The 11,532-nt window shown below is 42.6% G+C and overlaps 1 protein-coding gene across 1 annotated transcript in view; it reads right to left on the reverse strand.

Moving 5' to 3' along the window:
• The window catches only part of MOGAT1 (monoacylglycerol O-acyltransferase 1), a 57,073-nt gene that overhangs the window by 17,221 nt on the left and 28,320 nt on the right, over nt 1-11,532 (reverse strand). The window contains exons 2-4 of the mRNA XM_007935612.1: nt 7,124-7,302; nt 6,586-6,790; nt 915-1,089 (exon numbers count right to left, since the gene is read on the reverse strand). Coding sequence (XP_007933803.1) covers nt 915-1,089; nt 6,586-6,790; nt 7,124-7,302 — 559 coding nt within the window. The remainder of the gene's footprint in view (nt 1-914; nt 1,090-6,585; nt 6,791-7,123; nt 7,303-11,532) is intronic.

Raw genomic sequence — 11,532 nt, forward strand, 5'->3', positions numbered from 1 at the left:
AAAAAAAAAAAAGAATAAGAATTTTAGAGGAGAAGGATTTCATATTTCATCTATCCAGCTGACTTTGCAACTAAAATCCAGTTGCCATCAAGTCGATTCTGACCCCTGGCGAGCCCGCGTGCGTCACAGTAGCACTGTGCCCCATGGGGGCTTCACGGGCTCATTTTTCAGAAGCAGATCCCCAAGCCTTTCTTCCAAGGTGCCTCTGAGTGGACTCAAAGTTCAACCCTTCGGTTAGTAGCCAAGCATGTTAATTGCTGGCACCACCCACGGACTCCAAGTGTCTTGATATGACTAACTCCATGTTCCACACACTGAAACTGCCTTATGCTTGAAATTTTTGGCCAGGTAACTCATTAGTCTAGCCATTTACAGAACTTTATTCTTTTATTCTTCTTGGAAACCATGTTCCAGGAAGTTTCTATTTCAATTATAACTTTGGCCATTGTTTGTTTGGCTAGAAATTTACATTGTATATATAAAATTTTGTTTTGTTTTTCCTTTTAAAGATAAATTTAATTGCAAGATGCCATGGTACCAAGTTATAGGGAGGCTGTATCCCATTCCCTAACAATGCACACACCTGCTTAGATTTTAAGACTGATTTGGGGAGCTCTGTCTTTAAGGTCAAGGAGCTCTGGGGATGTAGTGCTAAGGCATTTGACTGCTAACAGATGGTTGGTGGTTCAAACCCACCAGCCACTCCACGGAAGGAAGACCAGGCAATCTATTTCCATAAACTTTTGCCACTTCAGAAGCCCAAAGGGGTCTCTATGAATCAAAATTGACTTGATGGCAGTGAGTTTGTTTGTTGTTGTTGTTTTGGTCTTGAAGGGCTAGAAAAATTCTTTACCTCTTTCATTTACTAATGTCAAACTCCCCTGACCCAGGGAATGAAATGAGAAGCCACTTACCCATGGGTCAAAGCCATTTTAACAAATCCTTTGCGCTGGCGGATGAACAGCGTGAACTTCCCGGGATGGGCATCCAGTGCCTCCTCTGCACCCCCAAGGACAATGACTGAAATATTTCCACCTCCCTCTTTGCTCAGCACGTAGGACACACTTTTCTTAGAAACAGAGACGGGCCCTTAATAAATAAAACAAAAGTTACCCTTTTTGAAAACATTAGGTTTCCTTGATCATAATGTTCTATGGTGTGGCACCAGAAAATTTCCTACACTGCTTATGTTTGGAGTTTTATAAGTTAATAGCTTCTGCATAGCCAAATCATTGCATAATACGTAAGGCTGTTGTAATGTGTACACTTTTGGTAATGTGCTCTGTTAATAAGATCTGACATTTAGCAGGTGATAGATTCAGTTTTTAGTATGTGAAGCACTACATCGTAAAGATTATGGTTATCAAATGTCACCTAATCATGGCCAGGACCACTTTGTTTAAGCAGGCTGTGCTATGCTCAACTCAACAGAACCCCATTCATATTGCATTCCAAGTAAAAAGTACTCCTCAGAGATCATTCCGTCTGCAAACTCTATGGCCACATGTGGTGGCCTTCATCATCATCCTGGTGTGGCTTGGCTAGAACTGAAAAGTATGTCCTTCAAGAGGTTGCTCTAGATCTTCTGAAAACATCATGGCCTGTTTTCAGATATCCTATATGAATTCTAGGATCTCTGGTAGCCTAGTGCCTAAGGCACTCGCCTGCTAACCAGAAGGCTGGTGGTTCAAACCCACCAGCCACTCCTCGGAACGAAGGTTGGGCAATCTACTTCCATAGTGATACTGCCTTGGAAACCCAAGGAGGGGTCGCTATGAGTCAGGTCCGATTCAATGGCACATAACAACAACAACAACAACATATGGATTCTATATAGATATCTTACATGGTTTTCCAAACCAGGATTCATAATATAAATGGCTTCAAATTATTCAGACATTTGACATATAACCTAAACCATTTGCTAGATCGCTATACAGTTCTTGAAAAATATCTAATCTGACTTTGGTGAGTTGTTTATTTAAGATAGTTGCACAGTTGTTCAGTCTTTGTATTGGGCTTTCTCATGTAAAAATAACTTTCAAAGATAGGCATAAGAGTTGAACACGTACCCGAAGTAGATACACTCCTTGGAGAGAACAATCATTGCAGAAAGAAGGGCTATTTATGCACAGGGAGACAGTTCAGGGGGCAGGAGTTCATGGAAGGATGGGCACAGGGAAGAGGTAACTAAGTGGGAAGGGAGGTGTTGCATTGGAGTAAACTGTCAATGTCATGAGACGACGTGTGTGTGAAGTACTGTATGGAAAGTGAATTTGCTCGAAATTTTCACCCAAATCACAGTGAAAAATAAATAAAAATTTAAAAAATAACTTTCAAGGATCTTCTTCTTATAAATTTATGGACACTGAGTGGAAAATACAAAAAATAAAGATGAAAACACAAACCACACATGACCTGCATTTCAGAGATGATTGTTTTTTAATATCTTCTTGATATTCTTGATTTTATCTATGTTTTAAATCATAACAGAAAGTATTTGACAGACTGCTATAAAGACATAACATACCTCATCTCTTAGAGAAAATTACGTTAATTTTTTTGTGGGTTTCTCTCACTGAGAAAATTGTAGAATGATGACAGTATTCTGAATCACTCTCTTGTGTGAAAAGGCAGGGGGTGGTGCATCAGAGGTACCTGACCCAAGGTTTACAAAGTTTCATTGACTTCCAAGCATGGCCATCACCTCTGCTCCATGTGAGCAGAGTGAAAGGTGAAGGCATTTCTTTCACAGGAAAGAGAGCCTGGGTAGATTTCTAGCCACCCGATTTTCTTGGCTGGCCTCCTACCTCTTTGTTCACTTTTTCTCAGTTTCCTCTTCAGACGCCCTTCTTCAGGTCACCCTTAAATCTGCTATCTCCCAGGACCCTTTCATTGTCTCTCTTATCTTCTAACCTAATCCACACCCATGGATTCAACCACCATCTCTGTGTGCTAAATTCTCCCTAATCCATCTGCTGAGAGACTGGCCTCCTGAAACTGCAGGCCCACATCTCCAACAGCCCAATGGACATCTCTACCTGAATGTCTCAATGTCACTTCAAACTCTATTTCCAAACTCAATTCACCAAATTCTCCCTCAAAGTTATTCATCTTCCAACATTACCTACCAAAGTGACTGAGACCATCATCTATTCAGTCACTGAAGTCAGAAACATAGGCTGTGCCAAGATTTAATCCCCTCTCTTACCCAGTGCATTGACTGGCTCATTCATTCATTCATTCAAAAGCATTTATAGAACATCTGCTAGAGGCAAGGCACTGTGCTATATACTGAGGGTATAATATTAGTAAGGTATAGTTTGTTGCTATCATGAGTCTGAGTTAATTACTAAGTCTTACTGATTTGTCCATCAAATTTTTTTTTTCATGCTGATCCTCTTTTCTGTTTCCACTGTTTCGTCAATGCTATAGTTTAGCCCTCATCATCTCTCCCGTGATCATAGCAATGGCCTCTTTCATCGTCACAGGCTCTATGTTCACCTCCCTCCAATCTGTTTCCACTCTGTGGCCTGAATGATCTAACATACAAAAATCGATCAGGATTCTCCTTCATTAAAAATTTCTCACAAGTTCCGTGCTGCTTATTTAGAGGATAAAATCTAAACTCCTTTGCATAATAGATAAAGCTGTTGTAATGTGATCCCTGCTACCTGCCCAATCTTAATGGATAAACAAAAAGGAATGTAAGCTTTGAAACGTGGAGTCTGCTCTGGCTGACATCTGGTGAGGTGTCAAAATAGGCCAACAGGAATAGGTTGGAGGTGGAATTTCCAAGGACTTAATGACACAGAGAGGGGCACTGGTGATTTGGATGTAGAATTCTCACCTTCCACAAGGGAGAACCAAGTTGGATTCCTGGCCAGTGCACTTAGTGTGTAGCTACCACCCATCTCTCAGTGGAAGTTTGTGTGCTGCTGCGATGCGAACAGGTCTCACTGGAGCTTCCAGACTAAGATGGACTATAAAGAAAAGCTGGTGCTCCATTTCTAAAAATTCACCAGTGAAAATCCTACAGGTCACAATGGGTCCACTGGCAATGGATCCTGGTGATTGATGGTGCAGAACCAGGCGGCATTTCATTCTGCTTTGCACAGAGTTGCCACGAGTCGGGAGTTGACTCAACAGCAGCTAACACACACAATATTGCTACAGAAACTTCCTGGATAAAAGCAAAACAAACATCATCCAGCAAAGGATCTCTAAAATGAAACCCTCTGATTCTTTACTGCATGAGCTCTGGTGCACGTGTCTGTCTGTCTTTCATATCCACAGAGTTAGTCATTGAGCCAGAATGCAGAGAGGCAGCCTTGAACCAGGGCTTGTTCAGGAAACCTGACTCTGGAAGAGACTGGGAAGCCTCTACACTTAGAGACAAAAACCAAAAAAAAAACAAACTCACTGCCATTGAATCAATTCCGACTCATAGCGACCTCCTTTGGGTTTCTGAGGCAGTAAATCTTTATACAAGTAGGTTGCCCCATCTTCCTTCTGCAGAGTGGCTGGTGGGTTTGAACTGCCAACATTCCAGTTAGCACCCAAATACCTTACGCACTGCACCACCAGAATTCCTTACACTTAGACACAAGGATAATCTAAAACTTCACTGGTTATTTGGAGATTTTCATTTTGCTTTTAGGACATGTAAGGTTGTAGCAAAGGAAAAGCTTTCATGATGTCATAAGCCAGCGATGGTAGACGGGCTTCGTCTCAGCTGTGAACTCTGGTAACTCCCAGTGGCTGTGGAAGGGCAGTGGAGGAAGAGCCTCAGATTGCCTCTGGCTTGTCCATGAGAGAGGGGCGTGCAGGCATTTCTTGAACCAGTTGAATCTGTCACTCCTACTCAGCCATGCTAGTCAAACTCACCTACGGCTATACTTTGAATTAACAAACAGTATACTGTAGCCACTCCTCGGAAGGAAGGTTGGGCAATCCTACTTCTGTAGTGATACTGCCTCGGAAACCCAAGGAGGGGTCGCTATGAGTCGGGGCCGACTCGACAGCACATAACAACAACAACAACATACTGTAGATAGGGAGTTCTGGTAGCATAGTGCCTAAGGCTTGACTGCTAATCAGAAGGCTGGCGGTTCAAACCCACCAGCCACCCCCCGGAAGGAAGGTTGGACAATCTACTTCAGTAGTGATGCTGCCTCAGAAACCCAAGGAGGGGTCGCTGTGAGTCAGGTCCAACTTGAGGGCACACAACAACAACAACATACTGTACATAGGAGTCCTAGTGGTGCAGTGGTTAAGCACTCAGCTGCTAACCAAAAGGTCAGCAGTTTGATCCTACCAGGCATTCCATGGCAGAAAGGACCTGGTGATCTGCCCCTGTGAAGACTGTAGCCTAGGAAACCCTCTGAACCCACGCTACTCTGTCCTCCAGGGTCGCTGTTAGTCAGAATCGACTTGACAGCAGCACACAACAACAATCCTATAAATATATTTCTGTGCTTTTTGGAAATTTCTTCCTTTTGATAAACTCTAAAACAATGTCTGCAGAAAAGGGACAAGAAAGGATTTTTTTTTCCCCTCAGTGGTAGTTTGGGGTTTTAGTGTGCCCTCTAGAGGTCATATGTAGAGATGGCACAGACTGGACTCCAGAGTCCACAAACAGGACATGAGAACCTAGCTGTAGATTCTGGTCCCTTCATACTTGGTGATTTCCTAACAGCTACCTAATGATAATAGAGACTTGAGAAATTAACAGGAAGTCATGAAAACGTGGGAGACCATGAGATATTCTATTCCTGAATGTCATTCATTGATTCTGAAATTATAACTTTTAAAAAAGAGATTATACAGCTTCATTAATATCCAAGAAATGCAAAGACAATAATAATTAACTTAGACAGTGCTCATAAGTCTAAAACACTCTATAAGTTTCTATAGTTCATGGTTTGTTGCCAAGCTGCTCAACTTGGAAAAATAAGCAAATTGAGCCTCAGAAGTTGAAATGAGTGGTAGTATCAGCAGCTGTGCACATTCATAAAGGATCTTTATAGCATTATGGCTCAATTTTATCTTGGAATGAGTAGACTTATGGTTTCATTAATCAACGAGTCTTCACTGGTTCACAGTAGCAGAACTAAGTTATAGTTAATCTAGGAATAAAAAGAGAGCCACTTGAATACTTTCAGTTCCTATCACTGCCATTCCTTCAAGACACATTAGAAGACATTCTCTTTCTCTAATATTTGCAAAGAGCTTCTCCTTATCACTTATTTGACCCATGATTCTTTCTTTCACAACTGGATCCAAGAAATATATTCATTAAGTCATTTTTTAATTGAACAAATATTGACTGAACATTTGTATTTTTCAGGCACTGAGCTAGATGCTTGGGATGGGAAAAAAAAACAAGACACGGCCTGTGTCCTTTCAGCATGTAACGGTCCAGAGGCAAGAGCTATCCAGGCAGCACATGAACTCCCAGACAGGGACAAGGACACAGAGGGTTATCCCGAGAGACTGTCTGCCCAACCGCGTTGGGGCAGGGGGTCAGGGGGATTGTGCATGCTCCCACCACCCTCAATCATGTAGTTATTTGTCTTCACTTACCAGAACTCATCAGATATTCCCGGAAGAAAGGGCACCGAAACCAAAATGGGAGCACATGGAGATATGCAGTAAAGCCAGGAAACAGCTCCTCAAAGTCCGAATAGTTTGTACAAAAATTTCCAAAGGCTCCAGCAACCAGTATTCCATGAGGATGATACCCAAATATGTAGTTGTGACTTGGATCCAAATCCCAAGTTTTGATAAGCTACAGCACATTTATATTGAGATAAAAAATAAAATGTTCCCTTATTAGTTTCTAATGAGAAACTAAAAGACTCATAACTAGTTCTCATGTGAAGAAGAAACAGACAACAGGACTTTTTATTTCTCTGGGTTGGAGATGTTTTCAAATGTTCAAACTACCTCCTAAGCCCATCATTCTTCACACACAGATCTCTCAGTCAATTTAGCTCAGAGTCCATTTAGCAACTCAAGCCAAATTCTATGCTTTCCTCCTCTGAAAAGGAAAAAGCTAGAAATATGAAATTCTATTCTTTTCCCAGCTCAAAGCAATGCCACAGAAAACAATGTTACTCACATGAATTGGAAAGTAGTCCTTAAAGTACCTCCAAATTGTCCAGCTTCTGACCCATTGGGATCGCCTGCCGCCTTGCTCTGGGGTGTGCCAGTCAAAGTAAAGCCATGTCAAGTAAGGGACGTAAAGGAGCCAATAGTTGTATATGATCAGGATCACAAGGATTGCAGTGAGCACCTGTGCTGTAAGAGAGGTAAAGTACTTCATGGAACCCAGGCCAGTTATCACCTGCTTATTATGTTGTACCATCATTGGCCCATGGTGGGCTGAGTTAATACAGATAGGATATATTGAACTGAGCCTCAGTTCAAGTGTGGTAAAATAACAAGAAACTAATGACATAATATTATTTAACATTTACTGCATATTTACTAAAGGAGTTCTGGTACCATAGTGGGTAAGACATTTGGCTGCTAACCAAAAGGTCAGCAGTTCAAGCCTACCAGCTTCTCCACGGGAGAGTGACTAGGCAATCTACTTCCATAAAGATTTACAGCCTTGGAAACCCAGTAAGGATTGCTGTGAGTCAGAACTGACTCAATGACAGTGTTGGTTGGTTGGTTTGGATATTTACTAAGGTACTCTGGTGAAGTTGGGGTTAAGGCATTGGGCTGTTAACCAAAAGGTTGGTGGTTTGAACCCACCAGCCACTTTACAGGAGGAAGATGAGGCAATCTACTTCCACAAAGATTTACAGCCTTGGAAACATGCTGGGAGTTGCTATGAGTTGGAATCGACTTGATGGCAGTGAATTTAATTTGGACATTACTATATAACAAGCATTGGAGCTCTGCCTGAATATTCTCACTTGGTATTCATTACAGGCGTCGTTCTGGTGGTTCAGTGGTAGAATTCTTGCCTTCCAAGCAGGAGACCTGTGTTCAATTCTTGGCCAGTGTACCTCATGCACAGCCCCTCCCATTTGTCAACAAAGACTTGCCGGTTGCTATGGTGCTGAACAGCATTCAGCAGAACTCCCATTTAAGACAGACTTGGAAGAATGCCCTGGTGACCTGCTTCTGAAAAGCAGCCAGTGAAACCCTATGGATCACAAGAGTCCAATCCACAACCCATCAGTGGGACTGGTGTAGGGCCGGGCCAAGTTTGGTTCTGTTGTGCATGAGGTCACCACAAGTCAAGGGTCAACTCAACAGCCACTATCAACAATAGCTTTTGTTGGTGGTGGTGGTACCCTCAAGTCAGCTCCAACTCATAGTGACCCTGTGTATAGCAAAACAAAACACTGCCTGGTCCTGCAACCGTCCTCACAGTCCTTGAGCTATGCTTGAGCCCATCGTTGCAGCCACTGTGTCAATCCATCTTGTTGAGGGTCTGCCCCTTCTTCACTGACCCTCTACTGTAAACCAAGCATGATATCCTCCCAGGAATGGTCTCTTCCAACAACATGCCCAAAGTAGGTGAGATGAAGTCTGACCATTTTCACTTACAAGGAGCATTCCGTCTCCACTGCTTCCAGGACACATTTGCTCATTCTGGCAGTCCATGGTATTTTCAGTATTCTTCGCCAACACCACAGTTCAAAGGCATCAACTCTTCTTCAGTCTCTCTTATTCATTGTCCAGTTTTCACATGCATATGAGGTGATTGAAAATACCATGGCTTGGGTTAGGTGCAACTTAGTCTTCAAAGTGACATCTTTGGTTCCTAGCAATTTAAAGAGGTCTTTCCCAGCAGATTTGCCCAGTACGATACCATGGCTGATTTCTTTCTTTCTTTTTTAAATTTTTATTGTGATCTGCATGCAAGTTTACAGAACAAATTCATTTTCCACACAGCAGTTCATACATATTGTTTCATGACATTGACTGCAATTCCCTACAATGGAACAGCTCTCTTCCCACTTCCTCTCTGTCCTGCCCCTGAGCTATTTCCCTATGCAAACACTGCCCTTCTGTTCTCCAATGATTGATTGCTCTAAGGAGTGTATCTCCCTGATGTAAATGTTCACCCTATATGCCTGTCTGTTGTTTGTCTGAAAGCCACAGGAATGAGCTCAGTTCCAGACCTGAAGGGTAACTAGGGGTGATAGTCTCAGGTGTCTCACCAGGCTCTACCAGACCAATAAACCTGGTCTTTTTTATGATTTTGAATTTTGTTCCACATTGTTCTCCCACTCTATCCAGCATCTACTGCACTGATCCCTTTCTGAGTGATTGACAGTGGCAATTGGGCACCATCTAATTCTTCTGGCCTCATGATCTTATACCTAAGGATCTCACGGTCTACTAGTCATGATGGCTGATTTCTTTCTTTCTCTATTTTTTTTTTTTTTCCTTTTTTAAAAATTTTTGTTGTGATTTGGGTGAAAGTTTACAGAGCAAATTCACTTTCCATGCAGCAGCTCACATACACTTTGTCTCATAACATTGACTGCAATTTCCCACAATGCAACAGCTCCCCTCCCACTTCCTTCCCATAGTTACCTCTTCCCTGTGTCCTTCCCTCCCATGCACTCCTGCCCCCAAGCTGTCTCCCTGTTCATACGCAGCAAATGGCTGATTTCTTGACTGCTGCTCCAAGGGTGTTGACTGTGGATTCAAGTAAAATGAAATCCCTGACAACTCCAATCTTTTCTCCATTTATCATGGTGTTGCTTTTTGGTCCAGTTGTGAGGATTTTTGTTTTCTTTATGTTGAGGTGTAATCTATACTGAAGACTTTAATCTTCATCAGTAAGAGCTTCAAGTCATTTTCATTTTCAGCAAGGAAGGTTGTGTCCTCCAGATATTGCAGCTTGTTGATGACCCTTCCTCCAATCCTGATGCCACATCCTTCTTCATATCATCCATTCTTGGATTATTTGCTTAGCATACAGACTGAATATCTTTAGTGAAAGGAAACAACTCTGACTCATATCCTTGCAGATTTTAAATCATGCAGTATCCCCTCATTCTGTTCAAACACCAGCCTCTTGGTCTATGTACATGTTCCTCCAGAGCACAAGTAACTGTGGCTGGAATTCCCATTCTTTGCAATGATATCCATAATTAGTTATGATCCACACAGTCAAATGCCTTTGCATAGTCAAAAAAACACAGGTAGACATCTGTGGTAGTTCAGTTTGTGTGTCGACTTGGCTGGGCCTGGTTGAGTGTCTGCCCAGCTAGATATCATATTCCCCATGATGAGACTGGTAATCAACTCCATGGTGGAATCTACTGGGAACAGCTGAGTAGCTGCCTTAGGGATGTGTTCTGCTTCCTGTATATAAGCAGAAGCCTTGGGAATGGTCTCTAGCTTATGGCACGCTTGGACCCTGCATATAGCTGTGTCGTTGTTCAGCAGCCTGCCATGCTCTTCCGACCTTGGGACTTACAATGGACTTGAATTAATGGCCTTCCATGTGGTTTGGTAACATTGGGACTGTGCATTTTTACTTGTAAACCTTGGGTTTGTCAGCCTCAGCAGCCAGCAGCTGTCTGAGTGAAGAAAAGCCTCCAGCTTCAGTGGGCCGGGAGCAGGAGGCAAAGCTGAAGCCCAATGTTGACAGGCTTTCACCCAGCCCCTAGAGCTTGGCACTTTGAACTTGGACTTAAAGCCTCCAAACTGTGAGAGAATAAACTCCTGTTTGTTAAGGCCATTCCATTTGTGGCGTATTCTTGTCAGAGCAACACTAGGTAACCAGAACAACATCTTTCTGGTTTTCTTTGGTTTCAGCCAAGATCCATCTGACATCAGCAATAATATCCCTCATTCCATGTCCTCTTCTGAATCCAGCTTGAATTTCTGGAAGTTCCTTGTCAATATGCTGCTGCAACCATTTATGAATTATCTTCAGCAAAATTTTACTTGCATATGATATTAACGATATTGTTAGATAATTTCCACATTCTATTTGTTTTGGTTACCTAGTGTCACTCTGACAGGAATATACTACAAATGGGTGGACTTGAACAATCAGAAGTTTATTCTCTTACAGTTTGGGATGATAGAAGTCCAAGTTCAAAGTGCCAAGCTCTAGGGGCTGGGTGAAAGCCCCTCAACCTTGGGCTTCAGCTCTACCTCTTGCTCCCAGCCCACTGAAGGTGGAGACATCTCTTCTCTCAGACAGCTGCTGCCTGCTGAGGCTGACAAACTCAAGGTTGACAAGTAAAAGGGAACAGTCCCAATTTTAACAACACAGCAGGCCATTGATTCAAGTCCATTGAAAGTCCCTCAATTGGCAGAACATGGCAGGCTGCTGAATAACAATTCAGCTACATGCAGGGTTCAAGCATGCCACAAGCTGAAGACCAATCCCAAAACTTCTCCTTATACACAAGAAGCAGACCACATCCCTAAGGCATCTATCTACTCAGCTTCTCACAGTAGATTCCACTATGGAGCTGATTACCAGTCTCATGGGGAATAACTACCTCCAGCTATCCAGCCACTCAACCAGGCCCAGCCAAA

Source organism: Orycteropus afer, unplaced genomic scaffold (genome assembly GCF_000298275.1).
Source record: "Orycteropus afer afer isolate SDZICR_OR568_19922 unplaced genomic scaffold, OryAfe1.0 scaffold00002, whole genome shotgun sequence".
Taxonomy (NCBI): domain Eukaryota; kingdom Metazoa; phylum Chordata; class Mammalia; order Tubulidentata; family Orycteropodidae; genus Orycteropus; species Orycteropus afer.